Consider the following 24755-nt stretch of genomic DNA (forward strand, 5'->3'; position numbering starts at 1 on the left):
TATATTTAGAATCTATTTATACAGTGGTCCCCCCGTATTCGCGGGGGATGCGTACCAGACCCCCCCGTGAATAGTTAAAACCCGCGAATGTTTGGAACCCCTATAAAAACGCTAAAAACAGCCTATTTTGTTAGTTAAAACTCAAGAAAAACCACTAAAAATTTTCATACTAGGTTTTTTAATAGTTTTATCACAAAAAGTGCATTTTATGATTAAATTGATCAAAAAAAACCAGGAATTTGTGGATATTTCTCATAGAAAAATACCGCGAATGCGCGAATTTTCCGCGAATAATAGAGGGAAACGTTCCCGAGAGAAATCCGAGAATGTGTGAGTCCGCGAATCTGGAGAACGCGAATACGGGGGTCCACTGTACTTAGAGAAGTGAGCTACAGGAACTTTTCTCTGGGCGACACAGGTCTTCCCCCAGAAATAGATTTTTCCTTCGTCAAAATCCCTCTTATAATCAAACTGCAGTAAGTGGATTTTGTGATATAGAATGTTCCTCAGTTATCTTTAATATCAGGGTTATTTTCAAGTGTTAAGGGAAATACATAATTACAGATCTATCCAGCGGTTATTACTCCAGTAGTGACAACACAGGTCTTGAGATAAATTGTTGTGATTCTTGCCTTTTTCCAAAGGGATTATTAGTATTTTTTTTTTCATAATGGTGAGCTTTGTCAAACAAATCAAAATCCTAGATACTGATTCTACCAGCCCAGCTTTTCCAGACAACCACTGGAATGAAGTCTGGGCCTGTTACAATTTGTGTCTGTGGTAGTTCTAATCCTGAGATTGTCACTGTAGGATGTAAACAGAGTCTGACATCTCATACCATGAAAAGATTTTGACATCGCTTTCAACTGAGACTGGGAAGATACTCTGCCCATGGACCTGGAATGAGTCTTTGGCAAGACAGGTCGACCAGACTACTGTCCACATGAGGGATAATACATATGGATATTCCTTGACAGGCTGGGGAGGCCACTGGGAGGATCATCAGGTAGCAGGAAGATGGTTACCTCTTCTGAGTGTCTTATAAGCTTCCTGGAGCTGTTAGCTGTCTTTCCATCTCAGAAAATTGAAGCCTCCAAATGGGACCCACATTTTGTTGGTCCTGACTATATGACTGCGATGCCCTGTGTCAAGAGGTTGAGCTCACGCTCAGCCCCTCTCAAGTCAGTAATTGCCAACATGCTTCCCCATCCAGTAGGACCTGTTTGCCTATGTGAAAACCATTAACTTCCAGTGTATGTCTTTGACCTGGACATTCAGGCAGTGGAGGAGATGCATTCCAACAAGACTGAAACAAATGGAGGACACTATACCTCTTTCCTCTGTTGTCAAAGATTTTGAAGGCTTTGAAAAATATACTAGCTTTTAACGGAGTCACTTACCTAGTGGCCCCAAATTGGTCAAACAGTCACTTGTTCTTGCTTCAACAACGGGCAAGAGAACAGATTCCATTACCATCCACTGCTCTATCCCAAGCAGGAAGAGGAAAAATCTTCCATGCATCCTCCTTTCTGAGCCATGACCTTCATGTGTAAATTTTTAAAATCTAGTCTACCATGAAGACTATTTGTCTAACATTGCTAGGTACCTAGTACAAAACTGTGGACTTTATCTATCTGACTTACCAGTCTGTATGGAAAATGTAGTTAGATTATCTCCATACTGAGAGCCCAGTTGAAATCTGTTGAAACAGTTTTACATTTGATTATATAACTTTTGAGGTCAAGTACCTTGCTATTACAATGATCATGGCAAACACGGCAGCATTGCCAGAATTCTTGTTGTATGGTTTTGGAATTGATTCTAATATAGAAATTGTTAATTCCCTTCTCCAGTCTTTTGCACAGCAAAGGCCAGCTCCTGCAAGGCTTCCCATTACCTTGTCCCTGAATAACGATCTTAGACTTCTGTCATCCCTCAGTTCAGTGGGTCCATTGCAACTATATGGCATCAGGAGCTTGGATTAGTGAACTGGGCTCTCTTAGATGGGGACAATTTTTCATCACCCATACACTGAGCTGCCATTTACTGTTGTCTCCTGGCTATCATTCCTGGCTGAGATTAAGGACCGTTTAAAGGGAGAATCCCATTTTCTGATAAGAAAAAATCATGCTTGGTTTAAGCGCTCAAGGTTTACCTAGATGTCAAGACAAACATCCCAGATGGTCCTCTTTTTCCTACACCCTAGCACAAACAAACCACTATCTCTCCATGGGCTAAGAATTATTTTAGGGCCCCTCATTAAAAAGTGAGACCCTTGCCCCTTCCCTAACTTGCATGACATCCAAACAGTGAGTACAGTCAAACCTCGGTTTTCGTATGCCTCTCTTTTCGTACGTATCAGTTTTTGTAGACTTTTATCTACCAAATTTTGTCTTGGTTATCGTATGTTTCCTTGGTTGTCGTACATTTGGTGTAGTGGGAATACAAGCTAAAAAACTAAAAAACTCTCAAAACACATACTTACCACACACTCAGAGTGAGCTGCTGCGCTGCTGTCCGCTGGACAGGTATAGCTAGGCTAGGCTAGCCGTCGTAACACAATACACAAACAACTGAACAATGACAACAATTCAATAACTATACAACAAAAGACTACTGCACAAATAATCACTATCAGCACAAAAACCCACCAACACAAGTACACTCACCACCCAAAACACCAAGGAACTACAACAACTCACCAACAACAACACTCAACAACTCCAACAACTAACCTATAACACAACAGAACTCATAAGCACAACAAATTCAACAACACGGGGCACAACAACCTTCAAACATACAATACCAACAATAATTCAAACAACAGCTTCAAAAACACAAAATAACTGACCAATATAATACTAATACCAAAAACTTACTGACCAGCACCGGCTATGCTCCCAAACTCTCTTGTTATTCCCATACTTAGCCACACAATACTTCTCATATTCCTTAAAAAAGTTCCCTATGTCCCTACTACCATATTCCTCGTATTGTGCACATTGAGGTACCTCTCTCATATACACAGCCTTTTCGTACTTCCGGCTCATTCTCACTCTCACTTTCACTACTTCCATTCTAATCCCTCTTAACCTCTTCCGAATACAACGAATCAACTTCCATACTAACACCCATCCACCTGATTATGCTCTTCTTACCTTTCTTCTTTCTACCTATCTGTTCCCACTCACCACTATCTAAATCACTCTCAGACCTTTCCCCAACATATTCAGTCCTGGTCTCATCCTGTCCATCATCCTTACTAGCCTTCTTTCCCTTAGTCTTCTTCTTTTCCTCAGCCCCCTTCTTATTCTTATCCTCAGGTTTATTCTTATCCTGTGTCTTCCCCTTCTTTCCCTTGCTTATCACAACCAAATCACCTTCGTCACTCGTACTCTCATCTAGTTGCTCTTGCACTTTTTTTACCACTCCTGGCCCATCATAAGACCCAGTAGGCCTACCTCTTACTGCTCCCTCTCCCATGAATCCCTTCATCATCTCCTGTACTGCACTCATCATTACTCCGAATTTTAAGTCCATTTTCTCAACCATTCTCTCTTCCACTCCTTTCACCTTTTCTTTCATTTCCACTTTCACACTCCTTAGCATTCCTCTCATTTCCTCTAACTCGCTCTTCAGCTCCTCATACTACCCTCAACCTCTCATTCTCTTCTTCCACTCTTTCCTTAGCTTCCCTCAACAACCACAACTCCTCCTTCAGCCTCTCCACTTCAGTCAAACCTTCCATACTCATTTTCCTTCACCAATCATACAACCCACCAAACCAACCATCTGGCAGCTGCCAATAAATAATGTTTTCTCCTATATCTAACACTACTTTCAGGGCTCAGCCGTGTCGCTCCGTGAAATGTGTCCTCTTTAGCACTATGAGCGAGTCAGAGACTTCTGACATGTCCAATTTAGCAGTTCTCTGGTATCATAGCAATATTTTACTAGAAATAGTGCTAAAGAGGACACATTTCACTGGGCGACACGGCTTCCTCGCCCAGAAATAGATTTTTCCTACGTCAAAATCCCTTTTTTATCCTCTTCGCCTGTTCCACAATCCTGGCTTTCACACTCTCATAAGGCACATTCCCTACACTCATCATTACCACATACATACTCAACAAAAATCCCGTCAAAAAGCTACCCAACTATCTCTCTCTCTCTCTCTTTCACGCAACCCTCGGAGACGTTGTCAAATATAAACTACCATTATGACTCCTCCATCTGGGGCCCAGTGCATTACCAGGCCCCATATCAAGTACCCAAACAAAGCATCTGTCTTCTCTCGTGACCCATTCTGGCTTTGTTTCTCACTGAACAAGCATCACCGTGCTCGTAATGCACATTACAGCACATGTTTGTTGTGTTTTGTGCTAATTTTGCCATTAAAACTCATTGCAAAGAAGCTATCTTGGGGCCAAAGAGGGTTGCAAGTGTTACCCTTTCAGTAAAAAGACCAGGAATACAATTGAATTCAAGAAAGAATTTGTGGTGAAGTATGAGAGCGGTGCACATGTAGCTGATCTCACTAGGATGTACGGCAAGTCAGTGTCGACAATCAGCTCTATTCTAGCAAAGAAACACGAAATCAAGGCAGCTGATGTTGCAAAAGGGGTCACGTCATTATCGAGACAGAGATCGCAACTAGTGGAAGATGTTGAGAAGCTGTTGTTGGTGTGGATCAATGAAAAAGTTAGTGGGGGGATAGTGTCTCTGAAGCAATCATTTGTGAGAAAGCTAGGATGTTGCATGCTGATTTAAGTAAGGAAACGCCAACAATTAGTGCTGCTCTTTGTGATTTCAAGGCCAGCAGAGGCTGGTTTGAAAAATTCAGAAAGTGTACAATCATACAGTGTCATACGGCAGGAGAAATGTCAAAATGGACCTACATCATGCAGGAGGGAAGTTCATTGCCAGGGCACTAGCCTATGAAAGATAGGCTAACACTCTTGGTCTGCGAGAACTCCAGTGGGGATCTCAAAGTAAAGCCCCTACTTGTGTATCACTCTGAAACTCCTCGAGTGTTCAAGAAAACAATGTGTTCAAAAATAAATTTCCTGTGATGTGGAAGGCCAATAAAAAGGCATGGGTCATGAGGCAAATTTTCGTTGAGTGGGTCAATGAAGTGTTTGACCTGAGTGTGCAAAAATATCTGCAAGAGAATAAATTTTTCCTCAAGTGCCTTCTGGTAATGGACAATGCTCCTGACCATCCTCTTGGCTTGGAAGAACAGCCGTTAGATGAATTTAAATTCATCATTATGAAGTTCTTGCCCCCTAATACCACTCCTCTCATTCAGCCCATGGACCAAGAGATCATTTCAAACTTCAAGAAAACTCTACACCACAGCACTGTTTCAAAGGTGCTTTGAAGTGACAGACACTGAATTGACCCTAAGAGAGTTCTGGAAGGATCACTTCAATACCTTCAACTGCATAAGCCTTATAGCCAAGGCTTGGCAGTGAGTGACTTCCAAGACAATGAACTCTGCTTGGAGAAAATTGTGGCTAGTGTGTTACCTTGAGAAGGATTTCAAAGGGTTTGAGGCTGACCCCGACGACCCTTTGCCTGTTGTGGAGTCTATTGTGTCTGGGGAAGTCCATGGGCTTGGATGTGAGTGGTGGGGATATGGAAGAGTTAGTGGATGCCCACAGGAAAGAGCTAACCACTGAGGAGCTGCAAGACCTTCAGCAAGAACAGCAACGACAACGCTTAGTATCATTTTAGGCAGACAGAGAAGAGACGTGAGAAACAAATGTATGACAGTTTTGTTATTCGACAGGGGTCCAGTGACTCTCAAGCTGGTCCTAGTGCCAGAAAAAACCAAGTTGGGAAGTAACCTCAGACAGTGCCACTAAAAAACGTAGAGAAGTAACCCCAGATAGGTTCTTGATACCTGAAGTCCTTCTGGAGGGGAATTCCCCTTCCAAACAGTAACCTATCCTCCTCCCTCTCCCCTCCTCTCCTTTTTTCATATGCTAACAAATCTTCCATAATGGTACGAGTGATATTATGTTTATTATTAGTTTCATTATTCACTTATATTTATTTCTCATTGTTTTCTGTATGTAATACTGTACTACGTTTATGCCCTGTAAAATATATATTTTTTAAATATTTTTGGGGGTCTGGAACACATTAATACTAAATATTTACAATATTCCTTATGGGAATTATTGCTTCGGTTTTCGTATGTTTCGTATAATTTTCGAGATTCTGGAATGGATTATGTATGAAAACTAAGGTTCCACTGTACTTCAAAGCTCTTCAGGAATGTTTCTTTCAAAGCAATCTCCAAGCATACGGGATGCTTACTAGAGACGGTATTCCCAAATCAGGGGAAGGTACAATAATCCTGCGGCATACCTGACATAATTAGGCAAGTCACCTTAGAACAAGGGATAATACATAATATACAGGTTCATATGTTGTTTCCTGTTCTGTGTTGCCAAACCCTAATGGGTATCTGGAATAATGAAAACAGTTGATAACCTGAGATTTTAATATGGCTCAAATTCCTGAAACACTACTGCCATGAGAGTGGTGGTCTTCCTGAGATATTACAAGGGAAGGTGTGATAATCCTACAGCCAGATCCGGCATAATCAGGTAAGTCACCTTAGAACTGCAAAAGATTTTACATATATGTATACATACAATAGGTTCGTGTTGTTTCCTCCTCTTTATTCTGGAATAAAGAAAATGGTTGATAATCTGTGACTATACATACTTCTGACCAAAAAAATTTATCTGGGTTGGTGAGATTATTTTATCAGTAGTCAAGTCATTTCGTCACCTGTCAATTTCTTTCCTAAGCTATTTTGAGGATAAAAAGTGACTACAGAATAAAAAAAACCAGGTTTTGATGCAGGAAAATCTATTTTTAGTAGCGTCTGTGAGTCCTAAAATCCACCAATTTTCCCTGACAAAAATGCATAGGACTGGGGTGAATATTTATCTTGCACAGATCAGGCATGTACAGTGGACCCCCCATATTCGCGTTCTCCGGATTCGTGGACTCACACATTCGCGGATTTTTCTTAGGAACGTTTCCCCGCATTATTCGTGGAAAATTCGCACATTCACGGTATTTTTCTGAGAAATATCCACAAATTCCTGGTTTTTTTTTTTTTATCAATTTCATCAGAAAATGCACTTTTTGTGATAAAACTATTAAAAAAACCAAGTATAAAAATTTTTTGTAGGTTTTTCTTCAGTTTTAACTAACAAAACAGGCTGTTTTTAGCGTTTTCATAGGGGTTCCAAACATTCGCGGGTTCTAACTATTCACAGGGGGGTCTGATACACATCCCCCGCCAATACAGGGGGACCACTGTAATGAAGAAAATAGCCATCATATGCACTGTTGTCACATGTGTGTGAGCAGGATGAGGGGAACCTACTAGTATATTCACCTAACCTGGAGTGTCACCTTCCTCGTCTGGAAGGAGCAGAAGAAGGGACCTAGCATACTGCATATACAGTAGTGCCTCAGGATACAAAATTACTCCGTTCCCAAGCGGCCTTCGTAACCTGATTTTTTCGTATCTTGAACTACGTTTTACATGTAAATTGCCTAATTCGTTCCAAGCCCTACAAAAACACCACAGTAAATTTTATAATAAAGCTAAATTGACCAATAAACAATGAAATACAACAATTTGGACCATTCAATACCTAACATAACCTTTATTGTAGTGCGTACCTGTAAATAAAGTGTATAAGTGTACATGGTACAAGAAAAGGGGCGAACCAGAATATTCTGGCATTTCCAATTTAGTGGTTCTCTGGTATTATAACAATATTTTACCTTAGAAATAGTGCTAAAGGAACCTATTTCACGGAGCAACACGGCCTAGCCCAGAAATACTTTACATACACGTACGTACATATGTAGTAAAATATGGAACCTTACCTTTCAAGTGAGGCGATCTCCGAAAGTGGCGACAGAGGAGGAGGACAAATGGCAGAAAACATGAACACTTAACTTGACGAAACATTAAAAAATGGCAGAAAACATTAACACTAAACTTTACGAAACACATTAACAGATGGCAGAAAACATTAACACTTCTTTATTATCTCCATCTTCATTCTCCATAGAAAGCATCCTCTTCTTTCCGTGAACTTCGGCAACATTCTTGGGACCCATGGCTAATAACATAAGTAATTAAGTTCACACACAACATGGTAAAGTAACACGATAAAGTAGCTTACAGTACAACGAAAGCAAAATCACTATCACGAATTTACGTTAACAAACGAAATACGTATATGTGAACGAACGAATTCCAGTGTTTATGATAACGCTGCCGCAAAAAATGGTCCAGGAACGCCTTTACATAGAGGCATGACGCTGACCAATAGGAGAGCAGGATCTTATGGCGGTGACTAGCATCAGGTACCAATGGGATAGCGGGAGGATGGTGGAGAGTCTACTCAGTTGGTGGCGCACGTTTCAAAATTGTTCTCGGTGGTCCGGGCGAATCTTGGACTTTACCCTTTCGCAACCTGAATTGTTTTCGTATACAGAGGCAAAAAAATCTTCGTCTTTGCTTTTGTAACTTGGATTTTTCGTAAGTAGGAACTTTCGTATGTCGAGGTTCCACTGTATGGGACACAGCTGTTGAACCCAGACTGGTGTCAGAGAAAATAAAACAGGCTAATATGATTTGAATTTGCTTTATTGTCTGTCATCCTTTCCCCTTGCCAAGAGAGAATGGGGACTTGCATCCATTTAAATCGACAAAATAAAAATGATGGCTTGGCACTCAGTCATATAGCTTAACTGCACATCATGTTTTTCCAGCTAGTGTTCAGCCTAACAACCAAAGTTTCTGCCATACCAAAAAGGAAGGAAAGAGAAAGAAAGGAGAACCAGTTACTCGCATAACTCTCTTGCTTACTGAATACCTTGAAGATGTGTTACCTGTCCCAAAATGGGAGCTGGGCTAGCTACAAAACTTGTTAAGCAACCACCATCGGACACAAGGAAACATGTCAAAAGATTTGTGGGCAATGACCTACGGGTAAAGAGGTAAAAGTGGTCTTGCGCAACCACATCCCAGCATGCAATACCTACTGAACTGATGACACGTTCTTACTGAATATTAATGTTGGGGTGATGCCCCTGACCTCTTGAGCTCTCTCCTGGACTATACACTCACCCTCCTCACTGGACGAGTCACATGCCTGCTTGATCGTCTCATGAAGTCAGAAAGAAATTGAGGTCTTAGACACCTCTTTCTTAGCCCTGCCAGTACTATGAAGAGGCATTGACACTCAAGACTGAGATGTTGAGTTCTCTATAGGTAGTATACTGCAATACCCTGACAGGATGAAGTAACACCTCATCCAGATCACTACCCACAGAGTCCTCTAGGGAGGGGATCGAAATGGATTTAAACCTGGCATCAGGGATCGATAGGTTCTGAGTTTTCACAATGAAATCTGGGAAAAACTCGTGATATGGATCCCAAACCCCTTGAGTGCTTTACATCACATGAGAGGCCATGAAGTTTGCTTACCGTTCAAGCCACTGCCAAGGTAAGAAAAAAAAAGTCTTGCAAGATGCTCATACAGGCAATAAGTGAAGCTCCTCAAAACACAAGTTACATCCTACTCCTGGGGTCTGGGTTCCCTTGGAGGAAAAGACTGTTTGAAGTATCTCAGAAGCATGACTGCCCTTTTTCATCCTCTTCATGATATCATCCCTCATGATTCTGGCACACTTGAAGCACTGTTCTCTCCTAGAGCACCAGCCTTTACAACACAATTGTTTACTAACTGTACTACTACTCTCCTGCTTAGTAAATGTACTTTTTTAGGATTGTGTCTTATACTGCAGATTCATTACTAAAAGAAGCTCCCATAAGTCTAATTGGTCCAAAGTAGTGAGGGACTGATTTCTTGCATCCTGCTCTTGCATTGGCTCACTCCACTCCTAAATTACAGTTCAGGCTGCTCTATGATGCCGGAATATTGTTCTGGGCCAGTTGGCCGTTAGCTAAACATTCACACCAGTCTTTTTGCCTTAGGAGATCTTTCAAATTCTTGTGACTGGAGCAATTCACACATGGGTTAATGCTACTGTATTTGTGATTACAAAGCTTGTACAAAAGCTTCTTCTATTCTTAAAACAATGTATTTTCCAAATGTCATGAGAGAGCACTTTAGTTTCATTTACCTAAACCAAGGCCTTTAGAGGTGAGGAACAATAGCCTTTCTTTTTTGTTGAAGTAAGTATACTTAGATACAAGTTTTACTTGTGCTGGAATCTCAAGATTCCCCTATGAGTTCATACTAGACCATAAAGAACAGATTTTTTAAGCTCTAACTGTATCCTTTTCCAAAAAGGTGTAATATCAGATGCTTTAATAAGGTATCTTATTTATAAATAGGCTTATCACTGGTTATGATGGCAACTTATAAGGCAACATAAGCTCAATGCTTTCATTCCTGCTTGTTTTAAATGTCATATTTTTCAAACATTTTGAATAACCCCTAGATTTTGCTAAATTCAAGGACTATAAATACGTGTATTCCTGTTTCGTGAGTCATACAAGTTTTTCCGAGAAACCATGGCAATAATAATAATTATAAAAAATTATTGTCTAAATTTTTATGTACTTAACAAAAAACCTCTAGCATCATTTTTTTTTATGTAATAATTATTTTTACAGGTGTAGCTGACATATCAACAGTAGACCACCTTCCTTATACTACACTAATGTTCACTAATGGACCTTCATATGATCATTACTGGAATGGAACTCATGTAAGACTGCTCTTTTGTTTCATTACAATCTTATTTTCAGCAATTTTTCATACTGAAAAAAAATTCCAAACTGACTGAGTAATCTATTTTCTATAGTGTAATTGCCGTTCAACCTCACAGAAGTTACTCTTATGGTCCCCTTAAGGGCTACCTATAACAAATCAACACATAGAAAAATTCTCTCATAGTTGGTCTTGACCAAAATAGTGGCTTTGATTTAACACAGTAATCAAGTGTAAAAGGACTCTAAGGCAAGAAGGCTCTTTTTCTTGCTTACACAATACTTAGGGGTAAAAATAAAACGAAAAAACTTGAATTTCGTCTCATAATAAAACAAATTCTCAATTTCATATCTTACCTTCCACTAACAAATAAGTATGAAGGAGAAATACAAATAATATAGAACTCCATTTCCTAAAATAAACTGATGTAAATTGCAGAAACTGGAATATGAGATACACTGGTACCTCGAGATACGAAAAGCTCAACTTACGAAAAACTCGAGATACGAAAGCTAATACGAAAAATTTTACAGCTCTACATACAAAAATTGCTCAAGATACGAAAGGTTGTTGCTGTAAAGTCCGAGATTCGCCCAGACCACCAATAACAATTTTGAAACTCACGAGCCGCCAACAGAGTAGACTCGCCACCATCCTCCCGCTCTCCCATTGGTTCCTGATGCTAGTCATCACCATGTGATCCTTCTCTCCTATTGGTCAGCATCCCTCCCATCATACATCTCTTACGTAGCGGCGTGCCTCGGCCACTCAGTAGCAGCATCATTATCGTATGCACGCGGTATTTGTTCGTTGTAAAGATTTCGTTTATTATCGTAAATTCGTTAGTAATTCCGTTGTTAGTATACTATATCGTGTTGTGTGAGAACTTTACTCCATACTTATACGTACTGCATAACATAATTACGTACAGTATATACGTAGTCATGGGTCCCAAGAAACTTAAAATTCACGAAAAGAAGAGGATGCTCTCTTTGGAAACGAAGATGGAATACGGCCGAAATCCATCGACAATAGGCACCATCCTTAAGCAGAAGGATGCCATCAAAGCAGCTACACTATTTTGTCCAGCAAGAGGACCCACGTGCAAGACGAGATGGAACGGCTGCTCCTCATCTGGATAAAAGACAAAGAAATCGCTGGCGATACGATAACGGAGACGGCAATATCCCACAAGACCAGCGCTACTTTCGGCGATTTGATTGCCCAGGCCGAAGACGACGGAGAAGGGACATCAACGCCAACCCCAGACATCAAGGCTTCGCATGGGTGGTTCAAGAAATTCTGTAAACGGACTGGCATCCATTCAGTGGTGCGGCATGGGGAGGCTGCCAGCTCAGACACGAAAGCGGCCGAAGCCTTTAAAAGGACGTTTGACGAGGTGATGAGCAAGGAAGGCTACAGTTCTCAGCAAGTCTTCAACTGTGCTGAGACTGTCCTTTTATGGAAAAAAATGCCTCGTCGGACGTACATCACAGAGGAAGAGAAGAAGCAACCCGGGCATAAGCCTATGAAAGACAGGCTTACGCTCGCACTTTGTTCAAACCCAAGTGGGGATTGCAAGGTGAAGCCCCTACTGGTGTATCATTCCGAGACTCCTCGAGCCTTCAAGGCCCACAAAGTGTTGAAGGAGAAGCTTCCAGTGATGTGGAGGGCTAATGCGAAAGCCTGGGTAACGAGGCTTTTGTTCACGGAGTGGGTAAATCTGTGTTTCGGCCCGACAGTGAAGAAATTCTTGGAAGAGAAGCGCCTCCCTCTGAAATGTCTGCCGGTGTTGGACAATGCCCCTACCCACCCTCCTGGCCTCGAGGAAGATATCCTAGCGGAGTATTCCTTCATCAAGGTTCTTTATCTTCCACCTAACACCACCCCTCTCCTCCAGCCCATGGACCAGCAAGTGATATCGAACTTTAAGAAGCTGTATACGAAACATCTTTTCAAGAGATGTTTCGACATCACCGATACCACAAACCTCACCTTGAGTGAATTTTGGAAGGAGCATTTCGATGTTGTGATATGCATCCGACTCATTGACCAAGCTTGGCAGGAGGTTTCGAGGCGAACCTTGAATTCCTCATGGAGGAAACTCTGGCCTGATGCCGTACCCGCCCGAGACTTCGAGGGATTCGACGTGGGCGAAGCTGGTGCTGCAGATTCAGAAACAGTTAACGATCCTGAAATTGCTTTGCAACCAGATCTTGACGAGATCGTTGCACTCCATAAGTCCATGGGGCTGGTCGTCGACGAGGACGACATCAACGACCTTCTCGAGGAGCACCAAGAGGAGCTTACGACGGATGACCTAAAGGAGTTGGAGGCCATGCAACATAACGTCGTTCAAGAGGAGTTCTCTAGCAGCGGCGAGGAGGAGGAGGACGACCCTATGACAATGGCAGAAATTAAGGATGTTCTAGCTGCTTTTCATAAAGTGCAATCATTTTTAGAAAAAAAGACACCCTGAAAAGGCTTACACAGGTCGTATGCTTGCGCAGTTCGATGACGTTTGCCTGAGTCGTTTCAGGAACATTGTGAAAAGTAGGCAGAAGCAATCTTCCTTGGATAGTTATTTTTTAAAGAGGCCTTTAGTACTAGCAGGAGTAAGCAAAAAGGAAGAACCAAGTGATACTAAAAAACAGAAAGTTGAAGGTGGTGATGAAGTTGAAATTTTGTATAAAAAAGTATAAAAAAATGTAAAAATAAAAAAATAAAAAAAATTTTAATTTAGTTTTTGGTAAAGTTAAGTGTTACAGTTTTGTTAACCCTTTAATGCCGATTGGATGTATTAAACATCGACATAAATTGTCTGTCGGGTGCCGATTGGATGTATGTTACGTCGATAAAAAAAGTTTTTTTTTAAAATTCGCGGAAAAATACTTATAGGCCTACCAGCCGAAAACTTTTGAATCACGCGCCTTGGGGGATGCTGGGAGCTCACGTATCAAGGCGTTGTTTTGTTTACAATCGTTACGCAGGCGCGCAAGCGCGAATATCTTTCTTATTGCACTAAAAAGTATCAGTGACACAACTCAGAAATTATTTCGTCATTTTGACATAACTTTTGCACCATTTTAAATTAGCCGTTACATGGAGTATTATATATAAAAATGTGCGCAATTTCATGTCGAATACAACAAAAAAATACTCATGATTGTAGCTTTTATCAGTTTTGAAATATTTTCATATAAATAATGATAAGTGCAAAAATTTCAACCTTCGGTCAACTTTGACTCTACCGAAATGGTCAAAAAACGGAATTGTAAGCTAAAACTCTTATATTCTAGTAATATTCAATCATTTACCTTCATTTTGCAACAAATTGGAAGTCTTTAGCACAATATTTCAATTTATGGTGAATTTATGAAAAAAACTTTTTCCTTCCCTCCGCGCGGTAACTCTTCCGAAAAAATCATAAATTTTTTTGTGCGATTGTCGTAATGTTTGCACCATTTTAAATTAGCTGTTACATAACGTCTTATATATAGAAATGTGCGCAATTTCATGCATAATACAACTAAAAAACAACCCATGGTTATAGCTTTTATCAGTTTTGAAATATTTTCATATAAATAACAATAAGTGCAAAAATTTCAACCTTCGGTCAAATTTAACTCTACCGAAATGGTCGAAAAACGCAATTGTAAGCTAAAACTCTTATATTCTAGTAATATTCAATCATTTACCTTCATTTTGCAACAAATTGGAAGTCTCTAGCACAATATTTTGATTTATGGTGAATTTATGAGAAAAAAAAACATTTTCCTTACGTCCGCGCAGTAACTTCCGAAAAAATCAGAAATTTTTTTGTCCGATTGTCGTTATGTTTGCACCATTTTAAATTAGCCATTACATAAAGTTTTATATATGAAAATGTGCGCAATTTCATGTAGAATAAAAAAAAATAATTGAAGGTTGTAGCTTTTCCCATTTTCGAAATATTTGCATATAAATCACAATAAATAGAAAAAAACCACGTTCGGTCAACTTTAACTCTTCTGAAATGGTCGAAAAAAGCAATTGTAAGCTAAAACTTACAGTCTAGTAATATTTAGTCATTTATCTTCATTTTGAAACAAATTCGAAGTCTCTAGCACAAAATTTAGATCTATGGTGAATTTAAAAAAAAAACTTTCTCGGCCGCAAATTTCCGAAATGCGTACATCGCATTCTCGTAATATTTGCTCCGTTTCATATTAGGCATTTCATAGAGTTTTATATATGAAAATATGCTCAATTCCATGTAGAATACAACAAAAAATAATTAAAGGTTGTAGCTTTTCTCATTTTCAAAATATTTGCATATAAAAAAATAAAAATAAAAAATTCGACATTCGGTCAACTTTAACTCGTCTGAAATGGTTAAAAACTGCAATTGTAAGCTAAAACTCTTACAGTATAGTAATATTCAATCATTTATCTTCATTTTGAAACAAATTGGAAGTCTCTAGAAGAATATTTAGATTTATGGTGAATTTTTGAAAAAAATGATATTGTTATCGTACAATAAAGTTTCATACATACTTACCTGGCAGATATATACTTAGCTATAGACTCCGTCGTCCCCGACAGAAATTCGAATTTCGCTGCACACGCTGCAGGTAGGTCAGGTGATCTACTGCCCTGCAGCTGGGTGGCAGAAATAGGAACCATTACCGTTCTAGAACCAGATTTTCTCTTCCACCTGTCTCCTGAGGGGAGGCTGGGTGGGCCATTTAATCATATATATCTGCCAGGTAAGTATGTATGAAACTTTATTGTACAATAACAATATCATTTTCATACATTCAACTTCCCTGTCAGATATATACTTAGCTGATTGGCACCTTTGGCGGAGGGTAAGAGACAGCTAATTACTGATTAGACAGGTAAACAACATGCGTTGTAGGTAATATAAAAAAAACCTTTGTTCCTATCTGTTTAGACGGAGGGTTGACTTCCTAGCTATTGCTTAGGAGTCTGCTTCGTCTCAAGAGCCTCAGCGAGGATTGTGTGACCTATGGCTAAGAGTTCTTGTGGGACTGTCATGGGGTCTTATCCACTTACTCGACAGAACCTGATGGCCTTTGTCAATGGGGTTCTTATCCACTTACATACAATACACCTATGGCCTAGTGGCATAATTAAGGAGCACAACACCGATCCCGATCACCTGATCCTAACACGAGGGTTAGTGCTTAATTTGAAAAGAGTTATCCCCAAACTCCTTTCAAACAACCCAAAGAAAAAACATCACATTAAATAAATTTAACTCACTAGTTAAGGATCAGTATCGGCTCCCTATCCCAGCAACGTATCCGCAGACACGTATAAACCAAAAGAGAAGGATCTCTCGTAGGTTAACTTGACGTCCTTCGGGTAATGGGAAGTCAACACAGAGTTGCATCTCCCGTATGTGACAGCTAATATGTCCTTTATGACATATTGTTATGGAAAGAACAAGAATTCGCAAAAGCTCGCACTTCATGCGCTTTTAATTCTCAGCTGTCTGAAGGAATCATCAAGTCACTTATGAAGTGCTTTAGAGATCACACTTGTCTCAAAGAAGACCAGGGTGCTCTTTGATATGGCTCTCTTCTGGATGAAGCCTGGAGCCTGGCTGGCGCCTCGCGCCTGGATGGCGCTTGGCGCCTGGCTCCTGGCTGGCGCTTTTTGGCGCCTGGCGCCTGGCTGGCGCCCGGCTGGCTCCTCCCCACTTGCTGGAGCTTCGAGCATGGCTGGAGTCTCGAGGCTGGCTAGCGATGTCCACATCGGACACTCTCACCTGTCCGATCTGTTCAACTCTGGCGCATTTGTGCCAGGTTGGTGGTCCGCTCCTTCTCCGCATCAGACAATAAACTCGTTCATTCGAGCTGTCTGCCTATAGCGTTTTTCGCTTGTTTGGCACTTGGCGCCTGGCTAGCGCTTCGTTGTCCGAAGATCCTGAACAAAAAAACAGACAATATTTTGTCCGGAGACTGGAGAAGGGTGGAAGGTTCTCTTCTACCTGGATCCTTTGGCCTAGGACCAGGAGAGGAGCTTGGAGCCAATCACGTCCCGTAGACGATTGGCTCTCTCAACAGGACGAGAGAGACGAGTCTTCTTTCGGGGAGGATCCTTCGTGAATACTTTCGTTGCTGACGAGCTCTATTCCTGCCTGTCAAGGTAGTCTCTCGTTGTAGAATCTTCCCTCTCCTTGTCCGAAGGAGGGGAAGGTCTGGAAGTTGAAGATGACTCTGAGCCGAAAGTGGGCGATCCCAGGGCTTTCTTGGTTCTTGTCTTCTCCTTCTGAATGCCTTCTGGGAAGCGTTTCATGTCCTCATCGCAGCCCAAAGACTCTATAGAAAACCCTTAAGCGATTTCTTATATTAAAGATAAAGTTTAAGCGCCCCGACCGGGCAAAGAGACCCTTCTATCTCTTCCCCTTTCAAATGGGAAAGTCCCTTAACTTCAGAGCTCTGATGCAGGGTTAGAAGGGTGTTAATTCTTTTCCAGAAATAATGTGATGGTAAGAACCAATAGTCGAGCCTCCATTGAATCCGATGCGAGACCTCATAACTTAAATTCACTAGTTGTTAGAGCCAAGAGAAAAAATGAATTTTCTCATAAGATTTCTAAAGAAGCTTGATGAGGAGGTTCCCACTTGTCGGAACAAGGAATCTGCGGGCCACGAAAAGATTCCAACTCGAAGTACATAATGTCCTACTGTTGGTTTTCTCGAGGTATCGTGTAAGATCCCAAGGAACTTAGTCCTCTGTTATCTTCAAGTTCCTTTGTAAAGACAGAGTATAGCCTGCTACTGTAATCTGTGATAGCAGATATAAATACAAAGGTGATTCTTCTCTCAGAAAGGGAAGAAAAACCGCTATGTGGGTCACAGAGGTATCGGAAGAGGACAGTTTCCTCATTCAATCCAGCACGATCTGCAGCACTTCTATGTCTTTTCTATGACCCTTGTCATTCACCTTGCAAAATCCTCTCATCCATATCACTTCTCGTCAGTCTGCACGCAGACAGACTCAGAGTGTAGAGGTTTTTGAGGTCCTTTCTAAGTGAGGCTGATAGAGTAGACCGCCTCTCTTGTGAAAGCCTTTATAAAAGTGCTGTAAGAAGGACGTGACCTCTGTGAATCCAGCTTCCCGAAGGCAAAAATGGGGCAAAAGGCATCATCCTCTCTTCCTCTGACGCCAGTAAATATCTTAAATGCGTCCATTAAGAATTTATATATTGGAGAAAAAATTAATGTTTATTTCCCTTTCAAAGTAAAGGATGGCGTATATTGCTACCTCTCTTGGTTTGAGGATAAGGAAGCAGTCTAGAGGAAGTCTTTTCGTCTTCAACTTTGCGAAAAGATCTATGTATGAAGAAGACGTATCGCAGATTTCCACAACTCTCTTTCCAACTCAGCTTATACGTACAGACGTTAATAGTTATTATCGTCGATCGAGAAGATTCTCATGGACGTGCAACATCGTGCAGCGAACCTCTTAAGGATCGTTACGTTCCGTGTCCGTGTTCCAAACAGGTTCTCTCTTGTTAACGCGAACAGGGGCGAAAAAAGAGATTCTCAATGCTTCTTGAAATATGAGAGAGCTGTGGAAATGGCTTAATTGATTTAAATCATTTCGTCCCTCCTTGGGATCGAACCTCCTTCAAGTTAGACGGGGAACGAAATCAGGAACGAACCGTGCCGTTACCGAGCCTACTGTCAGAGAGGCTACTGAACCCTTCGATTAATAACTCGCTATATCGAGAAATTACCAAGTCCATTATTTTTGCTTCTGCCACTGGTGTGATTCTTTAGAATATGCGCCAGGACATCTGTACCTCTGTCCTGGTACCCGGCACCCTCTCAAATGTTATTTCCGTTTCTTGATAGGAAGAACTTGATAGGCTTAATATAGCCCATTCAGGGGAACAAACTTCTATCACGAAGAAAAAATTGTTCCTAACAAATTCTCACTGAGAATGTTCTCTAATAAGACTATGCTTTCGTAAGCATGAGAGCATCATATAATATATTGCTCTACTGCGTTAGAATCATATTGCTATCTCTTTCTTATAATCCTGTTACATTGCGGTAAACAGTACCGAAAGGTTACAAGGGATCTTTTTATTGAAAACTTCTTAGCAAAACAAATACAATGTTATTCATGTTTGCCTATAAATCCCCTCAATTCAAGGCTAAGTCCATGATTGTAGGGGGAAGATACGGTTAACCATTCGATCCCGTAGGAGAGAGATGTAACCAACCGTTCATGACTGAGAACTAGATGTTACTGTGTTGGCTTACAATGACAGCAGTCCCGTTCGCTGCCTCGCTGCATTCTTCCTGAGTTGCCAGTTACTCCATTCAATGAAGGAATATGATAAAATTATTCTCGAGCCTAAGGAAGCTCTCAATAATGCATATTTAAGCAAAACAACCTTCGTTAAATACCGAAGCTGAGTAGGTGTTGTTGTAACAAACCCTTTAAGCGTAGTCCTTACTAGGAAATTCCTGTAAGGATACAGATAATTCCGTAGCGAACCACAAAGGTAACTATGGTATGCGTATATGACTTGTCATACAGTAGTCGTATACACCAAATTTTCTTACTACATTCTTTCCTCTCCAATGCAGAGAGAGAATGGAAATTTTACTCTCTTCGTTCTTTTCGTCAATAAACACGAATTAGTATTAGCCGAAAGAGATTGCAAATGAAAACCGAGGATCCAAGAGAATCTCTCAAGCTTTTATTCTCTTGGAGATAAGGCCGTATTCTACGCCTCTATTATCTGGAAGAGCCTCTAATCAATGAATGAGAGCTCGTACGAATCTTGTCCAATTTCCAAACGATTGCCACTCTTTCTGGAAATGGTTGGTTGCATTATTTCAGAAGGAGGATGATTTTAATATCCTCTTACTAGTAATGAACGAATTCTCTCAATAAAAGGGTTGCTAAGGTCTTATAAACTGAGAGACCTGCCCCCTTATTGGCTTCCAATTCCGATCTACCTTCCATTTCCTGTCCAGTCAAGTTGGGAGAATGAGCAACCGGAGGAGAACGCCTCCTTTTGCAAGGTGAAGGGCTTTTAGCAGTACCGACTCTAACCTGACAAGGGCTACGGCCGCCTGTGCGACATCTTGAGTCCCCGCCAGGAGAGGGCCGATCCTGCAATTTGCCCTTATTCACATTAGTACCGTCCTGATAAGGACGACGGCAGCCTGTGCGACAACTAGCGTCCCTATCAGGAGAAGGTCTTGAATGCGAAAAACCTCTTGCAGAATCAACCACATCCTGACAAGGGCTACGGCCGCCTGTGCGACATCTTGAGCCCCTGTCAGGCGAAAACTGATCCTGCGAAAAGTCCCAAAGAGGAGCCTCCTAGTCAACTTCTAACTCCATGTCAGATGAAGCTGGAGATCCTGGCTCATGGCGCCTGGCGCCTGGATGATGCATCATTCCTGGATGGTTTCTTGCGGCTGGCAGGCGCCTGCCCGGCGCCTGGCAGGAGCCTGGAGCCTGGCAGGCGCCTCGATCCTGTATGTATCAATATTGGTTGGAGCCTCTCGCCTGGTAGGCGTTTTGCGCCTGGCTGGCGCCTCGTCCGAGCTATCTGAAACTTCTGCTGGACGGGATTTTTTGATAGGAAGGAAGCGGTCCTTTCTCCGAGGAGGATCCTTCTTTAATACTCCAACCAACGAAGATATTTGCTGTTGCATTTCCTTCAGGATCTTCGTAGCAACGTCTTCTTTCTCCGTATCCGATCTAGGGGAAGGAGGATTTGATGAATAAATCTCTTTCTTCATCTTCTCAGGTGGATAGTCCTCCGGAAAAACTTTCCGGGGCTAGAAATCCAGAGCTGGCGAATTTCCACGATCTTTTAGAGGTCTCGATAGCTTGTCAGAACTCCACCCTTTTTTTCGATGAAGAATCGGATGACGAAAAACACTGTTTTAGGATGCCTTTCCAACGGCTATCCTTGGCAGTCTGGGACGCTACTACAGAACCTGCCGAGGGGACGCCTGACCGGTGGGGATTCTCTGAAACCTCCGTATGGCTTTCGACATTCCTTCTCCTCTGGGCTTGGGAGCTTGGAAGAGGTCTAGACCTGGGAGCGAGACAGAGCCGATCAGACGCACCCTCCACTGCAATGGGGAACACTATATTCACTTCTTACCTTTTAAGAGCTCACATTTTGAGCTACATCCATTTATCTTCAAATTTGCAAATATGAATTTGTAGTTTCTGTGGAGTAAGAAGGTGATGAGGATGCAACAACTACTATACTGCTAATACTCTAACTGCTCGTTAGCACAAAAGCTATTAAAGCTTCTAAAGGAAGCGTATCTAGTTATATGCTTTTCTGACTTCCTAAAGTAGGAAATTAGAGTTTTATATTTCCTCAATAAAGTTCTAACACTTATTACACGTATTAATGAATAAATATTAATAATTCCCTTTCTTGCAAACTATGTGAGTGTCTACCGAAAAATTCGGTAGTTTCACGTAATATATTCTTCGAAATTTCGAAGCGAAATTCATTAAAAAGTTAATAAAAGCGTATGCCAAACCAAAGACCCAGTACTTGCCCTGCAAAAGACAGCCAAGAAGATCGATGGCGATGAAAACCGAAAATCAAGTCAACAACGTATGTTGACACTACCGCGACAGAGAAAATCTGGTTCTAGAACGGTAATGGTTCCTATTTCTGCCACCCAGCGGCAGGGCGGTAAATCACCTGACCTACCTGCAGCGTGTGCCGCGAAATTCGAATTTCTGTCGGGGACGACGGAGTCTATAGCTAAGTATATATCTGACAGGGAAGTTGAATGTATGAAAACATTTTTTTACGTCCGCGCGTTACGAATTCATGCATCATTTTGTGATAATATTTTCTCTATGTTGCTTTGATCGTTTTACAATGTGTTATATACCATAATGATCGCAATTTAGTGTACAATACAACGAAAATAACTTGTTAGCTTAAACCGTTTTGCTCACAGAGCGATTTGAATACAATTACTGTATATATGAAATTTTGTTTTCGCGCTATCATATATCGCATTATTTATATATGATAATGATATTTTTTTTCATTTCTGATGGTTGCATACTAAACTTCAGGCAATGACAAAAAAAGGAGCCAATTTTTATTATACCCCTTCGGCGTTAAAGGGTTAATGTGTTTCGTAAAGTTTAGTTTATGTGTTTTCCTTACATTTTTTTGTGTTTCGTAAAGTTAAGTGTACGTATGTATCTGCCGTTTGTCCTCCTCTTCTGTCGCCACTTTCGGAGATAGCCTCACTCGAAATGTAAGCTTCCACATTTTACTACATACGTACAGTATTTCTTGTAGTATACCATGTACACTAATACACTTTATTTACAGGTAATTAGCAGTACGTATTAAGTTAGGTATTGAATGGTCCAAATTGTTGTAGTATTTCATTGTTTAAAGGTCAATTTAGCTTTATTATGAAATTTACTGGGGTGTTTTTGGAGGGCTTGGAACAGACCAGCCATTTTACATGTAAAATGCGGTCCAAGATACGAAAAGCTCATGATACGAAGGCCGCCTCGGAACGGATTAATTTCGTATCTCGAGGTACCACTGTAATTCTTTTATTACAAATTTTCATACCATATCTAACCAAAATCTTTACTTAATCTTATCATTCAATTAAAATTTTCAAAACACTGAGTTATGTACAACTATCTATTTTCTCTAGGTGACAAGACCTGATATTAGCAACGTGGATACATTACATAAGGAGTATACACCAATTGTAGCTGTTCCGAACGCATTAGAATCTCACAGTGGGGATGATGTGGCTACATATGCTCAAGGTAAATCTTTCAGTGTATGAGAAAATATGAGAAAAAATAAACCTTTAACTTTCCCATATCAACATAAATGTGCACATCATGAAAGTATTCCATTCTAAAATAAATATTGTAACAATTAAATCTGAGAAAACTTCATTTGAACTACAAGAGAAAACTTTGCTCTCAATGTAAAATATGCCAACTGCATCTCATTTACTTCAGAAATTGCATAACTAATTCAAACTTGACAAAGGTAACCTGATTTGCTTTGTAGAACTTTCCTTTCAACAGAGGTAAGAAGGACTGAGATTTCCATCCATATTTTTTTTTTACTTCTGGCATAAAATGGCATAGAAAAATATGAATGGCTACCTCATTAATCAATGTACATTTCCAGGTCCAATGGCTCATCTGTTTCACACACTACATGAACAAACTTATATTGCTCATGTAATGGGATTTGCTGCCTGTATAGGCCCCTACAAGATCAACTGTACTCGACCAGAAGTTCACCTTTCCCGAATATTAAGACGATGATCAATTATAAAGTAATGCAATCTGTTACCCTCACTACATATTGAGACAGATGAGAACTCTACCTAAAACTTGTACTATAATATCTGGAATGTAGAATATAGTATAATTCTCTATTGTTTCAGTAGGCATCCTCCAAAACCTACTGGTGACATGAGAAATTGTAGATAGCTATAAACCATTCATGAACACCACATGCAACATGATTTTTATGTAAATAAATACATACAGTATATGGCATACACTAATGTTAAACTGATAATTATACAACTGATAAAAAAACATTTTACATTCATACAGTAGTATACAGTATGTTTCACTCTTTCTCTCTCTCTCTCTCTCTCTCTCTCTCTCTCTCTCTCTCTCTCTCTCTCTCTCTCTCTCTCACATAAGAGTGATATTTCATCTTAATCCTAATGAGACTGGAGAGCAATGAAAATGAACAAGGAAAACTGTCTTTTATGTTTTAGTATTAAGGTGCTGGTAAACCATGGCAATAAAAGTAAACAGTGAGAACAGATTGGATGCAATTTGTGGGAAACTGGCAAGTGTGGGTATGGGGAAAAAAGGAGACATATTATACACTGTATAGTGCTGGGCATGGCATGGTCTAACAGTTTTATGTTATAGATTGTGGGGTGGATAGAAAATTATGAAGAATTTACTACAATTCTGGATTTTTTTTTTTTTAAGGGTGGGAATGAGGCTGAGGTAGACCACAGATGAATGACACTGCAGATATGTATCAGAATTGCCAATAAAGTGGAACTATTACACAGACTATTTCTGGGTTCAAGATGCAACAAAGACACAAGTTACATTTTTAAAACTGAATAAAGATAAGAAACTAATTTAACTGAAAGTTCTAAAAATCAAACCAGTTAACGCCATACTGTTTCTATTCTACCAAAAAATGCCTAGTTATCTCCGCTACCTTAAAAAATATATAGTATATATAGAAAACTTCATAAAAATAACATGATATTAACAATTAGTAAACCTTCTATTTAAATAGATAACACCTCACTGTCAAAATTACAAATTATCTTATGAAAAATCTCATTATCTGCTAAAATATAAGAGCTTAATTTTCAAGTATATTATGAAACTGGACATACAAGCCATTACACAAGAATCTTTATGTACAGTATCAGTCAAATTCAAAGGCTATAGTTACCATATTAAGCTTACCATTAAGAGATAAAAAATTCTAATAGCACCAAAACCTGATACACTGCAAGAAAGCTCAGTCCATTAAAAAAACAGTTTGATCAGCATTACTCTCACTTCCAGGAGCATGACTTAACCTCAATTCTCCTCTCAAAAGCTCAAATAAAGATCTTACATGACAGATAAGAAAAATGCTGACAGAGATAGATAACGGTTATGTAAATGTTCCATCGTCAATTTAGATTTAAAGTTACCTAATATCTTGTTTCAAATATCATCATAAAATTTCTACAAGAGTTTTTCCCTTTATATGGTTAGACATGAACTCTATCTACTACCTTCTGTCATGTGCAACTTTTGCCTGAATTCCTATTTTATCTAGATCTATGCCCAGCTATTTTCACATTTACTGTTTCCTGATCACATGTGACTCATCATTTCTCATGTGTCCAAAATA

The 24755-nt window shown here is 40.2% G+C and overlaps 2 protein-coding genes across 2 annotated transcripts in view; one reads left to right on the top strand and one right to left on the bottom strand.

Annotated features, from left to right (window-relative positions):
• LOC135208010 (alkaline phosphatase-like) overlaps positions 1-23502 on the top strand; it is a 194087-nt gene extending 170585 nt beyond the window's left edge. Inside the window, exons 10-12 of the mRNA XM_064240104.1 lie at positions 10694-10788; positions 22498-22615; positions 22992-23502. Coding sequence (XP_064096174.1) covers positions 10694-10788; positions 22498-22615; positions 22992-23131 — 353 coding nt within the window. The 3' untranslated portion in view covers positions 23132-23502. The remainder of the gene's footprint in view (positions 1-10693; positions 10789-22497; positions 22616-22991) is intronic.
• The window catches only part of LOC135208074 (DNA-binding protein SMUBP-2-like), a gene marked incomplete in the record, with an annotated part of 738222 nt that overhangs the window by 370257 nt on the left and 343210 nt on the right, over positions 1-24755 (bottom strand).

The sequence above is a fragment of the Macrobrachium nipponense genome, chromosome 34 (assembly GCF_015104395.2).
Source record: "Macrobrachium nipponense isolate FS-2020 chromosome 34, ASM1510439v2, whole genome shotgun sequence".
NCBI classification, from domain to species: domain Eukaryota; kingdom Metazoa; phylum Arthropoda; class Malacostraca; order Decapoda; family Palaemonidae; genus Macrobrachium; species Macrobrachium nipponense.